The sequence below is a fragment of the Camelus ferus genome, chromosome 15 (assembly GCF_009834535.1).
Source record: "Camelus ferus isolate YT-003-E chromosome 15, BCGSAC_Cfer_1.0, whole genome shotgun sequence".
Taxonomy (NCBI): Eukaryota; Metazoa; Chordata; class Mammalia; order Artiodactyla; family Camelidae; genus Camelus; species Camelus ferus.
The window spans coordinates 31,156,201-31,182,729 of NC_045710.1; the positions used below are offsets into that span (position 1 = coordinate 31,156,201).

Consider the following 26,529-nt stretch of genomic DNA (forward strand, 5'->3'; position numbering starts at 1 on the left):
ACTCAGCTTCAAATACACACACTAACCCAAGAATACCACGATTGATGAGTGGTATCCGAGTGGATAGCAAACTAGCTGGCTATTGCAATGAAATAAGACTTCCTAAACTAGTCACAGTGCATGTGGTTCCAATACCCCTGAAAACAGAATTTTCAGCATGCCTCCAAGGAACCAGTCTTAGACAGGCGTCGTGCCTGTGTGCTGTGGAGAAAGAGCTCCCTTTAAATTAACAGTGAGCGTTCTGATCTCAGAAACATCACTGACTTAGTGGGAAGAAACATCCTATTCCACAATAGTAATAGGCATTTTTATTATATAATTTGATTGTCTTACACATCACTGTCCATTTTCAACTCGAGACACAAACTGTCACATGTTGAAAGTCATTGTGTTTTTCTAAGATGGTATCACTAACACTTAATAGCTTGAAGTCACGTGCTATGTCATTTTCCAAATGTTTCTGAGCTACAGTGAAATTCATCTGCATATGAATAGTAGAAAATGCTTCCACTTACATTGTACACCCATATCTCTAGCAAGTTGAAATCAGTGATTTCAAAAGAGATTCCTGTGGGACTCTCTTTGAACTACTTTAATAGATTATCATTTCCAGAATTATCTATAACTGATGTGACATACATAATCTGTAAGGAATTATGTAACTATTATACCATAATCATCAGTGTCAAAGACCTTTTATAAAAATTGACAGTACTATTCTGGTAATTTACCAATGTCTCCAGAACCTTAAATACTGTTCTAAGAAACAGAATTTTACTGTGGTTTCCTTAATGAAATGATCTTTTCTACCATAATGTGAGACATTTCAAATGCTATAATTTATCATTCTTTACAAGGTAGGTCACAGTAACTGAACAAGTTCATGTACTCTAAGATACCCTCACTCAAAGTTACCATGGTAACATGGAGACAGTTTCATTTCAGAAAGATAATCATGTAGTCCAGAACCCACTTTTAATAATCTATATACATCATTTCATCCCTAAAAATATGTCCTTATCAGCACTTTTTCTCTTTAAAATTCAAGAACATGAATTCCTACTGTGTAACTGTTCTTAGTGTAAATGTGTCAGTTGAGCATCTTTTCTATATGGACTTTAAAAAACAGCTGTTCTCCAACCTTAGAAATGTCATTTCTCAGTGCATACACTTTTCTAGTAACATTTACTTTCATTTCGTAAGTAAACTAAGTGGAAAGTGAAAAATAGCAAACTAATCGCTTTGGTGTGCTGTGTTCTCAGTTCAGCCCATTCCTGCCATTTTTCTTTTTAACCTTCAATAAAATCAGTGAATGCTCTGTGTCAGGGGTCTTCATCCAAAATCTGCCCAACATCCTCTCCATTTAATCAGGTAACTTACGTGGACATGTGCACATAAATACAGGTTTTCAAATGATAATGAAAGCAGTCTTATCTAATTCTGCATGTTTTGCTTCAATCAAACCCACAACTCTTTTCTATTATTTACAGTCAATAGTCATGCAAATGTTTTCTTTTTTACCAAATCCTTTATCAATTGTAAGCGTAATTTTTAACTGATCTATTTTTCTGTGTCTAGAACAAAGAAAACAAATAGTCACACTAATCTCCCATAACTTGATGAATTATTCTTATTTACATCTTTGGACCAGCTCAGTCACAATTTCCAAATACCACATGTCCCAACAAGTTGGAATAGCACTGAAGGCCTGCATGGATCCAAGGGGCACAGATGGAGTCTTAATGGTCAACAGATTTAAGATACACTATTAAGAACCACGTGGCATTCTTATTTCAGAAATTCAAAGCAGTCATATGCATCTAGGAGCTTACGTTTCATTTTCACAGCAGTGTTCTGTACTATCTGCTAATGAGATGATCCCTTATTTTAAAAACAATTATTCCTAGGATGACAAGAACTGGGATAAATGAATACAAAACCAGAAAGTTTGCTGTGAATCTGGATGTGGCACCCGGGCAGGTTCTCTCAATGAACTGAGTTCCTTGAGTAATGGCACACATTGGATTAGTTGACACAGAACCATTTGAGCTGCCTGTGGGGAAAAGATTGACAATGTCAAATATGGTGCTTACAAGGTAATTCAATCAACATGTATTTACCAAATGCCCACTAAAATGCTTAGCATCCTTCTTCATAAAGATACAGGACATTTTAGAGAGCCCAGAATTCATTATTATATGCAGCAATAGTGAGTATTTGGGGCCATTTTGGGTCTACATTACCACAGTACTGATAACAATTATCACGACAGTACTGAATATCCCAAGGTTACTAATGTCATCACCCAAAGATATTTACAACAGCTACTAAGGTCTGCCCTGTTCTTCATTCGTCTTCACAGAGTGGCCTGGGATTTGCAATGGCCTGGAGGGCCTTCCTGTGCTCCCACTGCCATCTCTTGGGATTAGGGAACAGACTTTGGCCACAAATGGCTTTACTTAGCTATATACTATGTACACTTTGGGGAACAAGATGCCACTGCAACCTGCTTCAGCCTGTTCAGTAGCTGGAGGAACTGATTCCACCTAGAATATACTGGAGTTTACCTCTGTATATTACACTGGGCTTGTCATTTTCTAAAAACATCAGAGTGGCCTTAAGCTAGTGACCTTTGACAGGTGACTAACTAGACTACTTGCTTGATTTATTTTAAAAATCAGAGAAAATGTTAGACTCTTATTTCAAAGCAAGGTTTTAAATATTTTAAAATACAGCTTTTATTTTAAAAATATATTTCCCTCAAGAAATTGTTTTCTCAAAGTAATATGTAAAAATAAATTCCAAAATAGAATACTTACCACAGGTGAAATTCTGTCCATAGAACTCATTGACGACAAGAATCTCAGAGCAGTATTTTTGGAATGTAAAATAACTGAAGATTTTAAAAGGAATGGTCATTTCTTCTGTGTTTCTTCAGAAAAAGCAGAGAGAGAAAGATGAAATTCAGTAGGCTCTGGTAACAGTCCTATCAAATGAAAAAGGCATCTCTTATGTTTCCCAACAGAAATACACATAGTTGTTCATCTTTGTTATAAAAATTATGCTTACTATAGTCTACAAACAGTAAATGCTAGAGAGGGTGTGGAGAAAAGGGAACCCTCCTTCACTGTTGATGGAAATGTAATTTGGTGCAGCCACTATGGAAAACAGTATGGAGAGTCCCAAAAAAACTAGAGTTATCATATGATCCAGCAATTCCACCCCTGGGAATATATCCAGAGGAAACTAATTCAAAAAGACACTTGCACCCCTGTGTTCACAGCAGCACCATTTACAGTAGTCAAGACATGGAAGCAACCGAAATGTCCACTGTCAGATGAATGGATAAAAAGGGTGTGGTTATATATATATATAAAATATATGATGGAATATTACTCAGCCATAAAAAGAATGAAATAATGCCATTTACAAATGGCAACATGCATGGACCTAGAGATTATCATACTAAGTGAAGTAAGTCAGACAAAGACAAATATCTTCATATTTGAAAGACATAATTTCACTTATATGTGGAATCTAAAAAATGACACAAATGAACTTATTTACAAAACAGAAACAGACTCACAGACACAGAAAAACAAACATGGTTACCAAAGGGGAAAGGGCAGGGAGGGATAAATTAGGAGTTTGGGATTAGCAGATACAAACTACTATACATAAAATAAACAACGAGGTTCTACTGTATAACACAGGGACTTATATTCAATATCTTGTAAGTAATTAATGAAAAAGAATATATACATATATATATATGAAACTGAATCACTTTGCTGTACACCAGAAACTAACACAACATTGTAAATCAACTACAATAAAAGATTATGCTCACTATAAAAATAAACTTCAAACAACACTGAGAAGCAATCAAGAAATACCACTGCCCAGAAATAAGTACTGTTAACATTTTGGTGATATATGTAATATGTGTATTTATAGCATTCTACACAAATGGAATTAAACTCTTTATCCTCTTTCCTAACCTGCTTTTTCAAACAAACACATGTCTCAGACATCCTTTCAAGTCAGTAAGCGTAGCATTCTATCATTTTTAATCACAGCTTGGTGGTTCATTATAGTAGAAACCTTAATTTAACATTCCCCTGATGATGGACTGGTATCTAATTTTATTGGTAAACACCAATGATAAAACACCCAAAACACATCACATTAGAGGAGGGCATTTGTATTAAACAGAGATTTGAGAGCACTAGTGTGTGAAGTGAGAACTAAACTATAATACAAGGGGAAAAGGCTGGAGAGAACAAGCAGGCATTCACTGTAAGTGAAGTATGCCTCCTCTTCAGCCTATTTCGGGAGAAACTTAATGCTTACCTTGTGGCCTTGGTCCATTATATAGCTTCTGTCAGTCAACAAATATGAATTAAATTCTATCGGCAAAGCACTAGTTATAGGTGCTTGAGAAGTCAAAAGAAGTATCCTACCCCTAAAGAACTCATGATGTAGTTCGGGGTCATAGACCATATATCCTTAAAACTGTAAAAATACACAGTGGTGAACAACTTGTTCCCAGAAGGTATAGGACACCAGTACCACATGTCCATGACGTTCTTGTATTTAGTATTTATGGTGTCATGTATTCCCAAGGGATCGCCAAACTCCATGACCTGCAGTTATTGGCAATCTTCTGAGGCACAGAATTGAATTAGTCACATGGAGAGGCTGCTAATAGGAAAGGATAGATAGGAACCTAGGGAGGAAGTAGGGGAAGAGGAAGGGCACAAAGAAGGCAGAATGGTGTGAGCACAGGCATGTCAAGAGCTGCTTGTGGGACTGGATGGACTAGGAAAGCTGGAGCAGAGGATCGGAAGTGGAAACAGTGGAAGGTGAGCTTGGAGTGGTAGCTGGAAACCAGCTGTTTCAGGGCCCTGCAGTGGGTTGACACTGAAAGGACCATGAGAAAGATCACACTGCAGTCACTGTTCTAAGAAAATTAATGTGGCACCAGCAAGGAGGATGGAACAGAATAAGGGCAGATTAGGAACAGCAAAAAAGCAAGTAGGCTACAGCAGAAGTTCAAATGTGAGATAACAGAGGCCTGGAATAGGATGATGGCCATGAGAGGATGGCCGCCCAGCCGGCTAGAGTGTCACTTCCTCGAGGCAGGAACCGTGTGCCTTCATCTTGTACTGCACCGCACAGGGCAAGCTCAAAAGCTCCACATGCATTTGTGCTTTGACATCAGAGAAGAAAACCAGCATGATTTAGTGACTGATCCAGTGAGTGGGCAGTCTGAGAAGAGAGAGGAGTCCTTCATTTATTTACTCATTGCAGATATTTTTTGCAAACCTTATTAAAGGCCTTGGACTGGCCACTGAGAAGAGCTATAATGAGGAAGGAGACACAGCTGCTGCCCTCAGGAGACAGTCGATCAAAGGGAGACTGCACCACAAGCACCACGTGATGGGCTGTGAGACCAAACATGGGGGCTTTCTGAGAGAGCTCGTCCTGCCAAGGGAATGACAGGAGGCAGAGGGAGGGAGACAGATCAGTAAAGACCCGGGAGGAGAACCAAGCTGTGTCACAGAAATCCTTGCAGTACATCTGAGAGGGAGGACCCACAGATCTAAGTTTATTGACATGGGACCATTCACACTATATTGTTCAATGAGAAAAAAAAATCATGCATGCTTTACTCCTTCACAATAGTATGAACTCTTTTTTTAGTAAGAGCTCATTTTAATTAAAGATTATATGGAAGTCTAGCAAGATACACAACAAAATTTAACTCTGGATTGTGATACTTCAGGTAACTTTTACTTCTTTACACATTTCTGTTTTGTGTGCATTTTTTCCCCCAAAGAACCTCTATTTTGTAAGCAGAAAGAACAGGAAAGTTATTTCCATTTGTGTTTAAAGGAGGAGGCAACCAAAAGTGCAAATGTTGCAGGCAGTCAGGAAAGTTGGTGACTTGAGAGGAAAGTTTAAACTTGATGACTAGGAAGTTGATGTGGTCTTCAAGAGTAGAGTTTCAATTTAGTGATGGGAGTGGAACCCAGGTAAAGCCGTGGGATGTCGAGATTTTGCAGAGGACCCAAGAGCATTTTGGTAACATTGGCCACTGCCTCCCTCTTAAGAGTAATTAATCCCCTTTTCCTATAAACCAAATACATGAAATAGTTTCAGATTGACTGGAACATGTATGTTTCAAATATGAAAGAGGAGACGCGGCTCAAGGCTGGGTTTATAACTTGCTGGCTTGATTTTACGCCACTGGGGCAATTTGATTTGTTCATTTTTCATAGATGCTAACAAGCCACTTAAGCAACACAGACAGATACAATGTAATGGTGTCATTGTGAAAAAAAAATCCTCCTCGACTGATCAAGACCTAGCTCACTTGGCTTTATAACAGTTCACCTTTTATAACTCCCTACAGTTTATAAGGTGTTTTCTTTCATGTTGATGACTTCATTTGCTTCTTGTGACCCCTTGAGGCAGGTGGGGCTGAGATGATTATCTCCACTTTATGAGTGAAGAAACTAGATAAAAAAGTAACTTGCCAATGGCCACTCAGCAGCTAAATGGTAGGAGGAAGACTGACTCCAAGGTCAGTCCTCGCTCCAGGGAGCCACGTGCCTCCTGGGAGAGTCTTCAGTTGTTGTGACCCCACAAAGTCAAGCCTGAACTTGGTTTTCTTACCTGAACATGGATTGCTCTGAGAGTTAAATAATTCAATATAGTTACATATAGTAGCCACTCAATAGCTTTTTTGTTTATTTGACTTTTAAGTCAAAGAAACAGAACCACCTTCTCATTTTCTCAGAGACCCAGATTTACTTATTAGAACCCACTCACATCACCCGTCCGAGACCACTCTCACCCCTCTAAAATTTTCCACACTTCCTGCTGTTTTTTAAGACGTATGTATTTATGTGCGTATGTTTTTCTTGATTATAAAATGATGCTTATCCATTACAGAAGATTCATAAAATACAGGAAAATATGAAGAAAAAATTAAGTATCACGCAGAGGTAATTACTGTTCACATCTGGTGTGTGTCCTCGTCCTGATACTTTCTTGAGCAGTCTTATCCTTCAGGCTCTTTTCTGACTATCCTTACTTCCTTAAAGTAACTGGGAATTAAGAGCTAAAACAGTGATTCAGCGGTGCCAGGGAAGGAATGAACTAAATGTTTGCTGTTTGGCCTCTCATAGGCTGTGAGTTTTTCTGGATGACAGTTTGGTTCTCCTCCTGTTAATAATGGCTTATGACATGTGAGTCATATTGATAACATACCTAAGTTGTCACTTCCTGATTCTCACTGTGAAGACGTTTTATTGAATAAATAAATAGTGAGCAAAGACTGGACAATAATGATTAGCAAGCTCTATAAACACTCGAGACTGTCAGGTAACATAGTAAGAGTATCACAGAGCGTACCTCTGGAATTCCTTATAATAATCATTATCAGGAGGTCATTAACATCCAGTCATACCAGTCTAAGTTGTTGGAATTGTCAGATCTTACCTCAGGAATCCAGAGCCCACAAGCACCCCAGCGATGCAGAGCAGAGCCACCACACTGTTGACCACGTTGGGGTTTTGGATCATGCCAAGTAGCACAAGAGTTAGAAATTCACCAATTAAGTGGGGGGCCAAGAGAGCAGCAGAGAAATACCCAAATCTGGCAGCCTCAGGGTATAAGGCCAGAGTCCTAGAAAAACATAACGGTCTTTAGTTTCTCTCCAGGGGTTATCATTTAAAAAAAATCCCACACTTGCCTTCTATGAAGAAATCCACGGTGGTTAGTGGGTGGGAAGAGTCTGCAGGGGAAGCCAAACTCCCCTTTGAAAGGGCTTGTTGGAGCAGAGCCAACAGCTGAGGCCATTTAGTACCGCAGATTGGTTCTGTTGGGCCCCAAGCCAGTGGAGATACCTTTTCCTTTTTACAGCTCCTCAACTCTCACAGAAAAATACTCACACTTAGACGATGGTCACAACTAACTGCTATGCGTAGGGTTGAACCATCCAGGCTTCTCCATAAGGATCCACACTCTGCCGTTAGCACTGCTCCTCCCTGGGCCAGCCAGAGCCCTAGCGCTCAGGACTCACCCAACCAGCTTCTCAGCCCCTCCCTCCCTAAACCTCACCCATGTTATGTGGGATTACCACCAGCGTGAAACCCTCCGCCATGCTCATCCTCCAACGGATCAGCCCTCCCCAGGCCTGTTCCGCTCCACTCTTGGCTTTTATTCTACCAGTGCCTTCCACTGATTTGACCTTCATGTGCTTGTAAACAAGCTACCCTACATCCATGCCCCTTAACCTCTTACAGTCCTTTCACCAAATAACACTTCCCTGGTGATAGCACGTCCTCAACAACCATTAGACATGGCTGCTCTTCCATCTGTAGAGTAAGGAAGAGGAGTTGGCATGTCTTACATCCACCCCCCTCCCCCCACCACCACTCTTCAAGGCAATCTGCCTTTCCTCCTGTACAAATCATGACATTTGTTTATACTATTAATTCTCTGCCCCAGTCCAGTCCTCTATGACTTTAAGACACTATCTCACCTTTGATGATTTTGCAGCTTCTGGACCAAGGTCAGTCTTTGCACTCCTGCCCACCATCATTACCCTCAAGGTCTTTAACCTCCCTGATGAGCCATCAACATCAGTGCCTCCTAATTAGGTAACCTCATCAATTCCAGTGGCTCCACCCACCCGACTTGCTCACTCACCATGTCTTGGATTTAAATATTACTTGTTACTCAAAACTGTTTCACTTCTAAGATTTCAGATCCTGAAAATGCCCTTTCTGATCATGGCCTGTCTCCCATTTCCCATCTCCTCACTGCCTCAGATCCTCACTCCCTTCTGCTCTTCTGTGCCTTACCAATCCCCACAGCTGCAGACCCTTGCTCTCTCACTTGAGTTGTACTAAATGGATCCACTCTGCCACTTTGCCTCAGCTCACCCATAAATCCCTAATTTCTCCTCCTTGCTGATTGGGTTCCAGCGGCAGCTAATGTAAACTTCTCCTTTCAATTACACCCTCTTCTCGGGGAATTTCAAACTCTCTCCCCAGTGCTCAGCAGATGGATTCACCTCCCATTTTGTGAATTTCTATCTTTATCTTCCCTACTTTTCATCTTCTTTGTCCCTCTCTGTCTGCTTCTCCAGCTTCATCCTATCTACTTGCATCTTTGATCCTGTTATCCTGATTTCCCTATCCCTACCTTGGTCTTATTTGGAAACTTGATCTATGAATTATCCAATTTTTCTATAGTTTCATCTACCTTCAGTCTAACGTTTTTCCCTGGTGGTCTTGCCATATTGTAAATAGCATAGCTTGAGTCTGATCACCTTTTAAGCAACTGCCCCCTCTTCATCCTACCCTATACCACCAAGCTTCTCAAACAGCACCTGCTTCTTCCATCTCACTCCTTATCCTTTGTAAACCTGACTTGCACCCCCACTGTCTACTGAAACCCTTTTTGGGAAGATCACCAATGACCTTCTAATCTTATGCTTCACCTCTTTGAACCTCTGCAGTTTTGAACGGGTTTGCTGCACTTCCTTGAAACTCTCTCCTCTCTCGGCCTCTCTGATGCTGCCCAATCCTGCTCCTCCTCCCACTTCTCTGACCACCCCTCTGCCTCTCGTCACTGGATCTCTTTCCTCTTCCCACCCTCTGAATGTGCCTCATAAGGTTTTACACTCAGACCGCTTCCTCCCCTCTATTCTCTCCTATAGAATCCATTCCCAGGTCTTTACTCCTATCTTTTCTTTCTACGCCAACCTATCACCCAAACCTCAGATGGACACCTCTAATTGGGTGTCCCGTAGCATCCCAGATGCAGTGTATTCAAAACCACATCCATTCTCTTTCCTGGCAGACTTGATAAGGATGCTGTCACCTTCCCAGTCCCCCAGGCTGAAAACTCAGGCATCATCCATAACTTTCTTTACCCTCAACAAGTCCATTTGGTTCCTGAGTCCATTGGATTCTACTTTCCCAGTAACTCAAAGTGATCCCCACTTTCTGTTGCCACTGCTCCTCTCTTCAGCAGGGCCTCTGACTTTCCCACAAACTTGCCAAAGCTGCTCACTGGGCTTCCCAGCGTCTCTGCCCTATCTCCAGTCTGCTACCAAAGTGATGCCAGCCAGCCTCACCCTCCAGAGCCCAACACAGATGGGTCATTCCCTGGTTTAAAAGCCTCTACTATGTCCCAATATCTAACCCATGCCAGCCCCTCATCCTGGCACTCAGCACCTCTCCTACCAGGCTCCCAGGCTGTCAGTCATATTTTCCACCACTCCTTCCAGTCCTCATTTCCCCACAGCACAACTGAGCCTTTTCACTGGAAAGATCTTGTGTGTTTTGCTTCTGAATCTATGCTCCTTCTCTTTCTATATTCCTTCTGGAAAGCCCTTGCTCCTTTTTCCATCTATTCAAATGTTGCTTATCTCTCAAATTCTCCCCTATTAAGCCTCCAGTAGTCCCTCTCCCCGCCCAACCAAATGGACCCCTGGTCTCCTTCATAATTAACTGGGATAATGAATGTGAGATGGGGAAGAGACTTGCCCTATCTGTGCCTCTGCTTTGTCATCTTCAAACAAGGGGAATTAATAATGCCACCTTCATAGAACGGTGGCAAGGATTACATGAATTGATATATTTAAGCCTCTTAGTGCCTGACATAAAGCAAGTGCTTAATATGTGTTTGCCATTATTATTATTATATTCCTCAGCATAATGTTTTGCTTCTTTATGATATTAATTTTACACTTCTTCAAATTAAAGTCATCTGGAGATTTGTTTCTGTCCACAATCCATCATCTGAAATACTTTAGGGCCAGTTATGTTTTGGAAGTGTGGCAATTTACAAATCTGAGAAAAATTTCACACTGTGTAGACCATCCTTCCTACAGTGGGGCCCAGGACTCCACCTGGATTCAAGCACATTCGTATTTCTGCTAAACAGGAGTGCTCCTGTGGGAAAGGTACACAGAACCTCGAGTCGGTTCAGATTAGTTTTTGCCACGGAGTGAGTTCAGGTCCAATGTGCTGCTAAGACTTGTAAAACACTTTGGCTTTGAGAGCCGTTCCGGTTCAAAACTGCAGACTTGAGGACGGCCCCTTCAGTTTACTCCCCTTTAAATTCCCTGTTGCACGTGGCCCTGTGCCCGGCACCTCGTAGGCATTCAGCAACATTTCTGTCATTGATTCTAAGTACCTGCTGCATTGCTAACAGCTGTGCTGCCGCTAGACCTGCTCCTGCATTTTTGTGTCTGACTTCTTATCAGAAATAGTCATGACCGGATGTTTACACTGAACCTAGTTTAAAACTGCCCTGTCTTCTCATGTCTAACAGAACTCTGTCTCATGAGCAGTTTTACAAATACTAGGTCTTCAAAATCAGTGCTTTGCAAATATTACAATGCATATGAATCACCTAGGAATCCAATTCAGTAGGGCTGGGCGCGAGATTCTGCGTGATAAACAAGCCCCGAGGTAACGCTGACTCTGGCCTGAGAGCAGACCAGCAAGACCGCCGGTACCAGGGAACGGCGGAGCCCACAGTCACCGCAGGGCCTCTGAAGTAGCCGGGGCCCAGGCGCAGGGGCCGCAGGCACGCGTTCGCCCAGCTACGCCCAGCGCCAAGGCTGCCGTGAGCTGGAGCAGCGGTGCTGCCTGAGGTTCCGCTGACCAGCCTGGGACGTCGCGCTTGGGCTGGGTCCGTGGGCCCCACTGAGCACAGGATTCTAAATTAACAAGGTCCTTAACTTTCAGCCAGCTTTGTTGTACTCAAAAGTGGTCAGCTGTTAAAAATTTGCTCTGGATCATTTAACCTGAGCTAGACAAGCCTGTGGTTTTCATCACAGATCAGAGACTCAGCATGTTTCTGAGTGTCAGAGAATAAGGCGGCTTCATCAGGGCCAACAAGGAAGGCGACGTCCCCTCATCGCCCTCAGCTGAGAGTGCAACCTTCTGCTAACCACAGCGAGCAGCTGGGCCTCTGTCACTCCCCAGGGTGGGACGGATGTCTGAGAGCCTGCGGCAAGAACTTCCGCTCTTCGCCTGGGAGCTCATACTAACCAGGCCCTTGCTGGCCTGTTACTTATATCTCACTCGATTCATCATAATTATCCACATCACGTATCATGGGGTCTCTATACTGGTTATGGGCAGGAGCACCTGCACATGAATCCAGTGGCCTGAAGAAGGTAATGTCTTCAGAACTACCTGAAGTCCTCTCTTGGGACGACAGGCTGGCTACCTTTCACGACTGGTGTCACAGAACATCAGGCAATTCCCCATCTTTTCTTAAGGGAAAGCCACAGGGATGAGGGAATATACATCTCCCTACGATAACACATCATACAAACAGCTCTGCATATTTTCAGTTTTTTATCTTTTAAAAGTTCTATGAAATAAAAAGCATGGTCTGCAAACCATCAATCAAAACCCAGCATCAGGGATGCTTCATGGCTCCCCAGTGCCCTCTTCCCACAGTCACTCTTGATTCCTCAGCTTTCCATCACCCCAGCCCAAGCGCGACGTCCCAGGCTGGTCAGCAGAACCTCAGGCAGCACCGCTGCTCCAGCTCACAGCAGCCTTGGCGCCGGGCGTAGCTGGGTGAACGCCTGCTTGTGGCCCCTGCGCCTGGGCCCTGGCTACTTCAGAGGCCTCCGCTCCGCCCAGGCCCTGCGGTGACTGTGGGATCCGCCGTTCCCTGGTACAGGCGGTCTTGCTGGTCTGCTCTCAGGTCCCTTGCAGCCCACAGTGGGGTTCTTTTAAGGACAGGACACTGTATTGAACGTTGATGGGCAAAGCCAGTCCCTCCAGAGCAGAGGCCAGGGAGTTCTCCCTCCACAGGTCCCATTGGCCATCCAGGACCCAACGGGAGGCGTGGCCTCTGAGAACTGAACACTTCTGAACACCCTCTTCCTTACCAGTAGCATATGCTGCTGAATATCACGGTGGCAATGGCGCTGAAGGGGAGGATGTGCAGCCCATAGGCCAACAGCATCTGCCACTTCTGGTACAGGCCATCCTGGCTCTCTTGGTCGCTGACAGCTCGCAGCACAGGAACTGGGAATGGAAGGCAGGTTTCGAAACAGCCGGTCACCACACAGCTGGGGTGAGGGGAGGGAATGGGGGCTAGGCCAAGCTGAACTTGAGGTCTATCAGGACTGGATGGTGAGGACCAGGTGGGGCTCCCTAGTCATGGAGAGAGGGGACCTGCCTTCCATAGAACTATAACACCTCCCACCCCGAAGTCTCCACTCTACCTGAATTATAATGTGATTACAAAAGGAGTCATAATTTATTTCCTTCTCTCTAAAGTAGGGGGAAGGGTGACACCAATTCAAGAACACACATGCAGAAGGGACACAAATGAGTGACATAAGGCAATGTGTCCTCTTTTAATGCAGTCTTGGCACAAAACATCAGACAACTAGGTGTTGCTTCTGGGCTCCCACTGCGTTTGAAAACCAGGTGCTGGCTGTCCTAAAACAGGCTCCAAAGAGAACATTCACGGTGCATAGTTAACCAGGCATCCGGGCCCCTATGGGCCGCACCTCCTAATGACTAAGACAGGATACCAGGGATGCTCTTTTGAAGAACCCTTCCCAAACTCTGGCTCGTCAGCTCCTCATTACATCATGTTTCTCTGGATCCTCAGAGACCCTCAGGGAGATCCACCTGATGAGTTAATTCCTAGCAAGGTGTTAGTAATTCATGAGTAACCTTGCCCCAGAGAGAGAACCTGGAGAGGGCCAGGTTGAGCTCAGAGAAATGCCCTTATAATGGTGGAGACTTGCAAGGTACCAGTTGGAGAGGGGAGACATTCAGGGAGAAAAAAGCCCCCCGCCCCAGGGGCACACTTCCTGGGCATGGCACTCACACAAGGTCACAGCGTTGAGCATGCCTGTGTACGGGGTGGCACCCACGAACTGGTACAGAACACCCACGCGGTCCTGGATGGCACCCTTTAGCACATCGTCCTGGACCCGCAGAAGGAAGAAAATGACGAACAAACCCATGATCATATTCTGAACAAGACGCATAGTCACCGCCAGCTTATTTCTCATTAAGTTTCTCATCACTCTCCTGAAAGCCAAACAACCCTGTTTTAATGGCTTTTCTTTTATGGGTGGATATCGACCCACCTGAAATGGGGTGTGGCTCTTACCTCAAAAGAACACACAGTTTAGAAATTACTCCAGGAGAATCTTTGGTTTTGAAAGGAATCATCGGTAATGTTTTCAGGTGTTTCGTTCTTTCAATATCCTCCAAGGTTTTGTGATAAATTGCTGATTCTTTGTAGGCAGATTCAATCATCTGGACTCTCCTGTAGGTTTCTATTTCCCGTTCTTTGCTTTGGGTGTCCACTGATGTCAGGTCCACTAAAATCCACCCCCGCAAATGATCCATGTGTTTTTAAATGCACATATATACACAATGGCTAATAATATGTTTCATCACTGATTCAGGAGTTCTAGCCACAATATCTCATCGTATCAAAATAACACCTGTTGTTAATGCCCACCCATAAAATCAGAAGTTTGGTTAATTTTTCTCTGACAAAGTAGAAGTTCCCCAATTCAAGAGAGATCCTCCATCTCATTCCAATAGGTCACCTATGGCAAGTTAATTGACTTGGCCAATTAATTTTTTGAAGAGTAAAAACACTGAAACCAAAGCAGAAATAAAACCCACTTGTGCTGGTGTTACCCAGGCCAAAAATCTGAGCTGATAAAGTTTAAAAGACTTTTATGAAGGGGCATGTGGAAGAACAACTTACCATAAAAATCAAAAGGGTTTGAATGTTCAGGACAAGGGTAACCGCAGCCACTGAAGAAGTCAAGCATTTCCACAGGTGTCCCGCAGAAAACCAGCTCTCCACAGCTCAGAATGGCGATTTTGTCAAAGAGCTGATTGAACAGTAGACAGTGTTAGTATGTCGTCAGGTCACCACCACATCCTTATGGAAAGTAAGTTTAAAGCGGTCAGTCCTCTGGTTGTCTCAGCCATAAAGCAGTACTCTTACTGCGTCCATCGGCGCCACTCAAAGGCATCCCTGTTCTTTCCAGCATGGGTGGCCACCGTGAACCCTGCTGTACCCCAGCCTGCACCCAGCATCGCGTCTGGGATGGAGGAGAACCACTGGAGTGGGTCAGTGGACCAGGGTTTGAGTCCCAGCCGTGCCCCTGGGTGAGTGACCTTGGACAAAAACAATTTGTTTTTAATCTCTATAAAATGCAAAGAAGAGCTCCTTAAAAGGATTCTGGGAAATTAAGGTTAGAGTTCTTGAAGGAAATCTATTATGATTTAGAGGCAAAACACAGACTTTAAAGCCAACTGGACCATGAAGGCCAATTCCAGCTTTTTGTTAACTGTGATAGTATCTCAATTTGGCATCATTTCTAAGTCTCACTCTTCTCTGTAAAGTGAAAACACTGGTGTCCACCTCATGGGGTTGTTGTGTAGATTACATGAGCTAGTGTGGAGAATGCATCCGGTACATGGCAGGTGCTGAAAGAACCGTTTCCATCCTCTTCCCTTCCCGTATCAGGAGCTAGCGGCTCCAGCTGCTCCGGTTTAAGTACTCATTTCTACCCCGAAACCTCCAGCCCAGCACACACATACCCACCCTTGACCAGCTGAGCTGGAAGAGATGCCCCCTCACCTGGAAGAGCTCGGAGCGGGGCTGGTGGACCGTGAGGATCACGATGCGGTCCCTGCGAGCCAGCTCTGCCAGCAGAACGACGATCTGATTTGCAGTCATGGAGTCCAGGCCTGTGGTTGGCTCATCAAACAGCATGACCTCTGCAGGCAAAGGAAGCTCAGATTCTGAGTCACTGCCGAGCCCCGGCCCTGCACTCTAGACTCAGAGCTCCGAACAGTTCCTTACTGAGCTGTCACATCCCATCCAGACAATGCACGGTGAGAAGCACCTCAGCCTGAGCCCAGGAGAAAGCACCTGGCCTGAGGGGCCCACCTCCTGGTTCCAGGGCACGTTTTGGCTTTAATCCCTGAGGAGACAGGGCAGCAACCAGAGCAGGCCTGTCACGTGGCTTGCTGGGCTGTTTGGGGTCCATCCAGGGAACCCTAACAGGGAACAAGGGCTGGCAGGCTGGCCCCAAGGTGTTTCTAAAAGGCTGAGGGAGACTGTAAAAGGCCAATCTTACTTCATGTCTAGAGTTTCCCAACACTAACCAGGTCTTTGCACTGCAAAAAGCTGACCCATGAAACAAAGTGCAAGACGAGGCAGGTATTCAGATTCTTTAGAGGGTTTCACTCTAGCTTATTTCCATCCAAAAAGGACAGGGTCTCTTAAGAACATCTCTTTGTATAGCACAGGGAACTATATTGGGAAATATATTCAGTATCTTGTAATAGCCTAGAATGAATAAGAATATGAAAAGGACTGTGTATAGATGTATAACTGAAGCACTAAATTGTACACCAGAAAGTAACACAACATTATAAACTGACTAGGCTTCAATTAAAAAATATATGAGTATTGGTTAAGAAAAAGAAAAAAGAAAAAAAAAAAAAGAACATCTCTTAGTTTCTCTGAAGAGCAGGCAGACTTGGTCTGGGCCTGTGAAGGAAGTATACAGAGGCAATACGTCCCCTCTCAGGTGCGATTAAGAGGTGGAGTTTCCCCAGGTGGCAGGGAGGGTGACCAAACCAGGCAGGAGAGGCAGGTGACTGGCTGTCCCCATTTTGATAGCCCCTCCTTCCAATACATCCACTTCCTCATGTACCACTCAAAGTCCTATTTTAATTCCTGCCATTTTATAAACACTTCTAGTCACACTGAAACCTCTTGGCTTTCCACAGCAGACACAGTGGTGCTGCTGCAGTAAGAAGTGGGGCTGGACAGGGCAAGGTCCCCTATTCATGAAAGACCCAAAATGAACATCAAAACACAAATGCAGTGCTTCCAAGTCCAAGGGCTCTTCATCTACTTGGATGATGGAATAGCACCAGGAACTACATGGTATTTCCAAAGAAACTGCGTGCCCAGTTTCAAAAGCCTCAGTGCCTTCAGTTACACACAGACCCCTTTCCAAAGGGAGACTGTGAAGAAAGGGCTGAAACTGTCTGCAGACACATGGAAGATGCCCAGGCAGCAGCTAGCAGCAGTTCTAGGCCCCACTTACTGGGATCCTGGAGGAGCTGGGCCGCGATGGAGACCCGGCGCCTCTCGCCACTGGAAATTCCCCCAAAGTTGTAGTTGCCAATCTGTCGATCCGCCACATGGTTCAGACTCAGCTCTGTCATGACTGCCTCCACCTGTAGGAGACACAACATCCAAGAAGGCTGGTCACTGCTGGGCTACTGTTCCAATTTATGGGCTGAGGATCACATGGGAAAGGCAACACCCTTCCCCTGAGTACTTGGGCCACTATCAGACTCACCGCGCCCTAGGGAAAGCACGCCTGTTACAACAGAATCCGATTTGCTTTAAATCGCAATATTTGTATCAGGTTAAAATAAATAATATGATTTTTTTTTCAGAAGTCCTTAGAGCAACAAAAACTGCTTCTACCTGCTTCCAGGGAAATTCAGCAGGATGGAGACTTCATTGGACTCCTATTTTTTTAGATGCTGCAGTCAGTCCAGCCCATACAGAAAAGCCCCCGGAGGCAGTTACAATATACCTTATTTTTATTAATCTTTGGTTTTTGAAACTTTATTATAATAAATGTTATATGTAAAAAAATCCAATTTGGTTTGAACTAAACCTGGCTTCCCCTAAGTAACCCAAGTCAGTCCTAGAGTCCCATGTGGTCCAATCTCACTGTGGTTTTGCATCAAATACAACCCAGCTATCAAAAGTAATTAAAAATAAAGCCTATCTTTATTTGAATCTCTTCAAGGACTTTAAAAGCAAGCCAGTTTATAACCTACAGCCACACTTCTTAAAATCCCCTTCCCCTCAATTCTTGTCACTCTGCTTATCTTATATTCTGCAGCTCCTTGAAACCCTTTCCTTACTCCTCAGCTCCCCAAAACTGTAACAACTGAAAAAATTGTTCACTGACTCTCTAATCCAGCAGGTTGGCCTTTTCCCTCCCTCTCCCGCAGGTTGGCCTTCTCCCTCCCTCTCCCGCTTCCGTCCTCAGCTTATCTCCTCTCCAGAGACCCTTTCAGAAATCTCTCTCTCTGGCCCTCCCCTGACTGAGTACCCCTATCAGCATAAGGCCCTGGGAAAAGCAGATAGAAAGAGACTGAGAATACTTAAACCTCTGGTGATGAGTTTTGTCCCCAGACACCTCTAATGAGATTGTGCCACTATATATAATAATAGATTCTTTTTAAAGTTTCTTCTGTATAGCACAGGGAACTATATTCAGTATCTTGTAATAACCTTTAATGAAAAAGAATGTGAAAACAAATATATGTCTGTATATGCATGACTGGGACATTGTGCTGTGCACCAGAAGTTGACACATTGTAACTGACTGTACTTCAATTTAAAAATATTTAGAAGATTGTGTCTCGAGGGGATGATTTATAGAACAAAGTTCCAGAGGAGACAGGGGGTGGGACCCATAGATGAAGCTCGACCAGAAGAAAGGACACATCTGCAATAGATACAAAGGAATAACGAGGAGGTTAAAAATGCATAAGCAAACCAGGATGATTTGTTCTGGAAAAAAGAAAGGTCTTTTCTTGCTGTTAGAGGGGAAGGATCCTGGACTTGAGCTTCACTTGACATGTTAGGGTGTATGTGCTCACAGCCAGGGCACACCCCTGGGCGTCCCTTTCAGCTGCTCTGCAACAGCAGGAAAGGAGTACAGCTTGCCCCTCCTGGCTTGGGAGGGATGGACAGAGGAGACATGTACTTCATCTGTTTCAGATGTCACACTCTGGCCAGAAGCCTCTGCCATGTCTTGCAGACGCCACTAGGAATGACATTCACAGACTCTTGGAAGGGACCACTTGGATCCACTGGGATCACCAACCCTCTCCATGCTTTGTGATTTCACATGAACTGATTCATTCTTCACATCAGCTCCAGGAGAGATACATTATTATTCTATTTATTATAGAAAAGAAAAATAGATCCTCGGAGAGGTCCATGGATTGCCCAAGGTCACACCTTTAGCAAACAGCAGAGCTGGGACTCAGAGTAAACTGTGTGGGTTCTCTCAAGTCATCCAAGAAGCACAAGGCTTGGCCAACAGCCCAGCAGACACAGCCTGCCCACATCAACCACGGCTCCACGTCCAGGTTCCGCAGAGGACAGGACAGAAGCGGGTCTGCTGTGCTGCTGCCACCAGCACGTCCTTCTCTCTAACTGACTTCGTCAGGATGTTACACCCTGTGGACTGAATTTGCTCAGAAAGTTCTCTCAAGCAGGGAAAACTTTATGGTAGAAAACTTGGCAGGACATGTAGGGGCTGCCAGTGCCAGGGAGAGGGACCATTCACAGAAGGCAAATTTGCCAGCAATCAATGTCAGATACCCTTGCATTTTCTGAATATTTATGCAAATACGTGCATTTTCTGGGAGAAAGCCTCAGTGGCTTTCTCAGATTCTCTCAGTGGGGTATGTGATGTAAATGGATCACTAACTCGAAAGAATCTGTTTATGACTTCATTTCTCCTACCCAAATACCAATGACATCTTCTCCTGCGCATTTCAGAGACAAAAATACTAATGCAAGCAGACAGAAAGCCTGCAAAAGGGCTAACCTGTCACTCACTGTCAGGGCAGCTAAGTCAGGTGAACATGCCTGTGCCTCACCATAGGCTGAACTCTGAACTCTCAGAGCACAACGGTGATCAGGAGACCCTGGGGGCTCAGGGAGGCACAATGGAGCTAGAGGACCTGGGTTCACGTCCCAGCTCTGCCAGTCTGAGTGGCTGGATCTTAAACTCCTTGGGGGTCAGTTTCCTGCAGTAAAAGAAGGAGATAAGGCCTCCCTCATACAGCTAATGCCAGCATGAAGTGAGAGTTTGTGTGTGAACAAGGCTTGACTGATGCCAGCCAGGTGTGAGAGCCTAGAGCGTACGCTGGCAGAATAGCAAGAAACCTGCAACACCTCCTGAGCCCTCTCTTAAGGTAACCTCCAGCCTCGCTCTGGGGCTGACGGCCCTTCTTGAAGGGCCGGCCCCTTGTAAGGCTCCTCTGAAGTGAAAGCTCCAGCACATCCACGACTCTGAAAGAGAAGAATGCCCTTTCCTGACCCAGTATTACAACAAACAAGCCTGCCAGTCCTCAGGACACAGGACAGACCCAGCTCCACTTGCCAAGCCCCAAGAGTCCAGTGCCTGGTGACCGGCTTGGCAGTGCCTGATAAAAATGCAGTAACCTACTGTCCCCTGAGCCAAGATGGGGGATTCCCCGGGAGCCTCAGTGGCATTAAAGAAAGGCCAGCGTTGGAGCCTGAGCTGCAGATGTCACCTGGGTGCCCAGGAGGAACCTCACTGCGGCCTCAGGCTGGGAAAACCTCTGAGGCCGCTGTCCCTGTAGTCCCTGGCCTGAGAGCCCATTTCCCAGGGAACGAACCTGCTGTGCACAAGGCACACTGACCTGCCCATGGTTCCCTGTGTGTTTCCAGTCCAGACAAAAAAGAGGCAATGTTTCCAGGTGAGGTCCCTGTGAGTTTACCTGCAGCTACTTCCAAACTGGGTATATATATGTTTAGAGAAACAGACTGGAAATGAGACAGAGTTGACAATTCAACATTTCCTCCATCATCAACTGAATCCATTCAAGACACCTCAAGGAAAGTTGAGAAAAATCTCAACCAGGCTGCAGGGCAAAGTGCAGTGAGGAAAATAACCATATCTCTTCAAACACAGAGCTCCCAGGACACTCAATAGAAATACAATGCAAGTCACAGACAGAATTTAAATATTATATTGGTCACATTTTAGAAAGTGAAAAGCAGGTGAAATGATTTTTAATGGTATAATTTATTTAACCAATACAGTCAAAATATTATCATTTAAATGAATAATCAATATTTTAAAAATTATTAATGAGATATTTCACAGTCTGTGGTTCCAGATTAAGTTTCTAAAATCTGGACTGTATCTTACACTCACAGCACATTTCAACTAGGTCTAGCCACGTTTTAAGTGTCCCCAAACTACATGTGACTAGTGGCTGCCACAGTGGACAGTGCAGGTCTGGACTCTTTAAAAGGGTGAAGAGTAAAGGGGAGGAATGGACAAGTGGAGGGAACAGGGGGCGCAGAGCCCCTGCGGGGTGGCCCCGGGGCGGCACCCACCTTCTTCCGGAAGAAGCCCTGGGAGCCTCCGCGGACAGCCAGCAGCGCCGTGTAGCACAGCGTCTCACGGACGGTGAGGCTGCTCAGCAGAGTGTCGCTCTGCGGGGGACGGACGTGTCAGCATCACCAAGCTCCCAACTGGCCACATGGGCAGGCAGGGTGAGGGGGGGTGGGGGTCCAGGACGCACCCACCTGCAGGACGTAGGAGAAGCAGTCCTGGAACTGCTCCCTGCGCAGCACCCGGCCATTCACAAACACCTCCCCAAGCAGGGTCCCCGTGCGCCGCAGCCTCCCGGACATGGCATCCAGCAGCGTGGTCTTCCCTGAGCCTGGGAGGCGACAAGAGAAGGCCCTGGAGGAGGCCCTCCACGAGGCCTCGCAGGAACTTCCCAACACCCTCCCTGGACCCGTGGTCCAGCTCTGACTTGTTCTGGATATATACCCAAAAGAATCGAAAACAGAGTCTTGAAGAGATATTTGCATACCTTTGTTCAAAACAGCATTATCCACAGTAACTAAAATGTGGAAGCAATTGCAGTGTCCATTCATAGCTGAATGAATAAGCAAACTATGGTCTATACGTACAATGGAATATTATTCAGCCTTAAAAATGAAGGAAATTCTGCAATATGCTGCAACATGAATGAACACTCAAGACATTATGGTAAGTGAAATAAACCAGTCACAAAAAGACAAATACTGTGTGATTCCATTTACATGAGGTACTTAGACTCGTCAAAATCGTAAGGACAGAAAGTGTAATGGTAGTTGCCAGGGGCTGAGAAGGGGCAGAAGGGGAGTTATTTACTAGGAATAGTTTCAGTTTTACAAGATGAAAAGGGCTGTGGGGATGAATGGCAGTGATGGTTGCCCAAGTATGTGAATGTGTTTAATACCACTGAACTGTACACTCTAAAATAAACTCAAAATGGCTTAAAGCCTTAAATATAAGACATGACATATAAAACTCCTAGAAAAGAACATAGGCAAAACATTCTCTGACATATATCATAGCTATGTTTTCTTAGGTCAATCTCCCAAGGCAAAAGAAATAAAAGCAAAAATAAACAAATGGGACCTAATCAAACTTAAAAGCTTTTGCACAGCAAAGGAAACTATCGTCAAAAAGAAAAGACAACCTATGGAATGGGAGAAAATATTTGCAAATGATGCAACCGACAAAAGGTTAATTTCCAAAATATATAAACAGCTCATACAGCTCAATATCAAACAAACAACCCAATCCAAAAATGGGCAGAAAACTGAAATACACATTTCTCCAAAGAAGACAACCAGATGGCCAACAGGCACATGAAAAGATACTCAACATTGCTAATTATTAGAGAAATGCAAATCAAAACTACAATGAAGTATCACCTCATAATGAATGGCCTCATAATGAATTCTCAGTCAGAAGGGCCATCACTAAAAAGTCCACAAACAATAAATGCTGGAGGGGGTAGAGAAAAGCAAACCCTCCTACACTGTTGGTAAGAATGTAAATTGGTGCAGCCACAATGGAAGACAGTATGGAAATTTGTTATAAAAACTAAAAACAGAGTTACCATATAATCTAGCAATCCCACTCCTGGGCATATAGCCAAAAAAGACAAAAACTCTAATTCGAAAAGATACATGTACCCCAAGGTTCACAGCAGCACTATTTATAATAGCTAAGACATGGAAACAGCCTTAAGTGTCCAACAACAGATGATTGGATAAAGAAAATGTGGCATATACATATAATGGGATACTACTCAGCCATAAAAAAAGAGTGGAATAATGCCATTTGCAGCAACATGGATGGACCTAGAGATTACTATACAAAGTGAAGCAAGTCAAAGAAAGAAAGATAAATATCACATGATATCACTTATATGTAACATCTTTAAAAAATGATACAAATGAACTTATTTACAAAACAGAAAACAGACTCACAGAATAGAAAACAAACTTATAGTTACCAGAGGGAGAGGAGGGGGATAAACTAGGAGTTTGGGATTAACAGATATTAACTACTACATATAAAATCGATATACAACAAGGTCCTACTGTATAGCACAGGGAACTGTATTCACTATCTTGTAATAACCTACAATGGAAGAGAATCTGAAAAAGAATATATATTATATATTATGTATGTGTGTGTATATATATATATATATATATATATATAATATACATGTAACTGAATCTTTGCTGTCCACCTGAAATACAACATTGTAAATCAACTATACTTCAATAAAAATAAAAAATAAAATGGTTAAGATGGCAAATTTAACGTTAAGTGTATCTTACCACAATAAAAAAAAAGAGAGAAAAAGGGGAAAAACAGTTAATGCCTGATAGGGCAATAAAACCATGATAACCTTTGGGCTTATCTTCTCTAAAAGGACAGAAATCATCTGTAACCAAAGAGTCTTCTGTAAGAGAGCATGCAGCCTAGAGTCTAGATCCTAGATGATGGAAAATAATGAGTCAAATAAAATTACCTTCCCCTGGAGGGTTGGCTGACCACAGGCACGCTTTCATTAAACCATTCTCTAGTGAGACTTTGAACACCTAAGTCATCTTTGGCCTCCCTAATAAAAGATCTGATGAACAACCCTGCTTTAAGTAAGACACCAATGAAGTCACATCATTTCATGAAACACTAAGAATAATTCATAGGATCAGTTCATTTGCTCATGCATTAATTCAGCAAATATTTACCGAGCACCTACTCTGTGGCCAGCCCTGTTCTAGCTGTTGAGGACACAGCAGGGAAAAAAAGAAAGACCAATCTCCCACCCTCATGGAATTCACAGTCTACTGTGAATTCATGTTCAGTGTAAAAGGATGGACACTGTGATAAAACCACGATAAGGTATTATCAGAAACCAGCCCACAAGCCCCTAGAACAGGGAGCCCCATCCACTGTCCAGCTGGGATGTGCATGAGGCGTGACACTGGCCTGTGGGACACACTTCTGAGAAGACAGGTTCACTTTCTTGTTGGGCCACATGCCACCTTTTTTATCCTCCACGAGGAAGGCAACGAGTGACGCATTATTATAGGAATAAGTCAGCTTTTTTCTTTTTAAAGAAGTGTGGTATAATTATCAAAAAGAAATTTAGAATGACCTTGGATGTTATGGTACATGCATACAGTTAGAAACGATTAAAAACTAGAGGCAGGAAAAGACAGGAAATCTCAGGAAAGCATAACCATTCTTGTTAGTGAATTCCTTTTCATTTCATCTTAGCACTACTGTTGCCACCGAGTTGTCCACCTGCTGTAGCAGGGGAGTGGCTATGGATTTAACTCCCTGGATCGAAAGAGACTGATCATGCTTGACTTCCATCAGAGACTTCCGCTGCCCACTTCTACTAAAGCGAGTGAGGCAAGTGGAGAGTGGCAGGAAGTGTCAAGCAAGATCTCAAGAGGCTCCTGAGAAGCCAATCTGCCCAAATCTTTCAACCTTAAAATGTGCAGGATAACCTAGGGTAGTGGACCCTGTGATGTGTCACATGAATCCCTTCTTCAGGGACAATGCAACTCCCCCTCAACCATGCTGAGGACGCACAGCTGTGACCCTCACAGGGTGCTGCCCCAGCCACAAGGGGCTGCCCCTCTGGAGGCTACACCCTCCCTGGGCAATGACTTGCTGCTACAAGGAAAGAGGAGGACGAGGTGGGGACTGGGCATAGAGACAGCCTCAGGGAAATCTGCAATATTTAATTCCCCCTTTTTAAAAAGGATCTGAAACAAATATGGTATAATGTTGAGATCTGATAAAGCCAGATGTTAATACATGAACACTCTTTATATTATTCTTTATTCTTGCCTGTGTGTTTGAAGTTCATTAAAAAAAAAAAAAAGACCAATGACTGTGGGACTAAATGGGCATCTTCTGCTTATTTAATTCCTTTTCCTGTCTCCAGGTAGGAAAATTGTGTTTACCGAGCACCCCTATACACCACGTGTGATGGGTACTTTTGAAATATGAATGAACTTACATGTTGGGCAAGATTTTAATTTTTCATGGATCTTTCCAAATATTTCACATGAGTACCAGGTTCCAGTCATAGACACGTCATCAGATTTCACCCTGATAATAGACTTGTGCCCTTCTAGCTACAACTGAAACCTGTCTCTGCAACGTGGTATTCAAATCCAGCCACAACACATTCTCCTCATAGAGAATTTAAAGAACACCTTCCCAGCTTACCTGAGCTCCCTAGGATGCACATGATCTGTCCGCTCTCGACGTACAAGGAGACATCTTTGAGGATCTGCCTGGTCCATTTCTGTTGGTGAGATGCGATGTCCCACCAGGGCCCCACGCGATGGCTTTAAAGGAAACCCCGAGAGGGGAAAGGCAGCATGGGGTTCTGGAAGGGGTGGGACAGACCACTGTCCCCCAGCACTGATCCTAGCTCTGCTCAGCCCGGGTGGACTCTGGACAGGTTCCTAAGTGTGTTTCAGCCTCAGTGTCCTCTGTAGACCCTGGCAGGTAGTGACAGATCATCATCTATGTAAAGCACCTGTCAAGCAGCTGCTCTGAATGCCAGCTCTCTCTGGCCAGCTGGTGGATGGCAAACAGGACACTGTTTATTCTTTGGTTGACCCTGCGTTCCTTCACCTGGTTTCATTACACCTCGTGTTCCCAGCACCCCCATTCCCCAAGCCCTCTCCATTCTCAGAGGGCAGGCTGCAGCCCAGGGAGACAGGAGGGGGAAGGGCACAAAGCAGGGGCATGAGGCAGAGCACAGTATCACGTGTCATCCGAGCTTCCAGGTCCCGCTGTGGGCAGGAGGAGGGGCCGCTTACCGAGGCTCCTCACTTTCCTCTGGCAGCCCTTCCCCTCTCCCCACGCCCGTCCACCACAGAGGGAGCCCCAGCCTCCGTGCGTGCCCAACCCCATGAGTGAGGAAAGCCTGCAGAGGGGAGGGAGGCCCACTTACCGCGGGATCACAGCCCAAAGCTCTCAGCAGGTGAGGCATCCGCCTTACCTGACACTGTAGGAGGTGTGGAGGATGCCCAGGCTGTGCGGAGGGTTCACAGCAGACGTGGAAACCTCCTCTAGGGGGCACTGGGAGCCCCTGTTTACTCGGCATGCCGAGATCCCGGCAGGGGTGGAGAACGGGAGCTTGCTCATGGCCAACAGGCAGCAAGGGCAGGTGAATCTTCTGGCCTGACCCTCCCTGGAGTGGCCTCAGCCGAAGTGCCAGCAGCAGACTCTCCCCGCCTGCTCCTCACCTGGTCTTGGAGCCCCTCCTCAGGCCTGCCCAGTGGCAG

The 26,529-nt window shown here is 44.6% G+C and overlaps 1 protein-coding gene across 2 annotated transcripts; it reads right to left on the bottom strand.

Moving 5' to 3' along the window:
• Window positions 1–81: 81 nt before the first annotated feature.
• ABCG5 (ATP binding cassette subfamily G member 5) lies at window positions 82–26,526 on the bottom strand. 2 transcript variants are annotated; one of them, XM_006186801.3, is made up of 13 exons: window positions 26,244–26,526; window positions 25,460–25,581; window positions 21,442–21,578; window positions 21,250–21,348; window positions 17,165–17,297; window positions 15,682–15,821; window positions 14,797–14,926; window positions 14,185–14,398; window positions 13,897–14,102; window positions 12,941–13,079; window positions 7,510–7,695; window positions 2,820–2,932; window positions 82–2,053 (listed from the first exon to the last, which is right to left on the bottom strand). In XM_006186801.3, the coding sequence occupies exons 1-13, from the start codon at window positions 26,387–26,389 to the stop codon at window positions 1,860–1,862; spliced, it is 1,959 nt and encodes a 652-aa protein (XP_006186863.1). In that variant the 5' UTR covers window positions 26,390–26,526; the 3' UTR covers window positions 82–1,859. The 2 variants fall into 2 exon arrangements, with proteins under 2 accessions (XP_006186863.1, XP_032353312.1); XM_032497421.1 differs by lacking the exon at window positions 21,250–21,348 and having other exon boundaries at window positions 26,244–26,419.
• Window positions 26,527–26,529: the final 3 nt, after the last annotated feature.

Coding starts and splice junctions, on each gene's coding strand:
- ABCG5 (XM_006186801.3), bottom strand. CDS start 26,389: ATGAGCAAGCTCCCGTTCTCCACCCCTGCCGGGATCTCGGCATGCCGA. Junction 21,579..25,459: donor GTGCATCCTAGGGAGCTCAG/GTAAGCTGGGAA, acceptor GTCGCCTCCCAG/GCTCAGGGAAGACCACGCTG. Junction 2,933..7,509: donor GTGGGCTCTGGATTCCTGAG/GTAAGATCTGAC, acceptor CTTTTTCTGAAG/AAACACAGAAGAAATGACCA.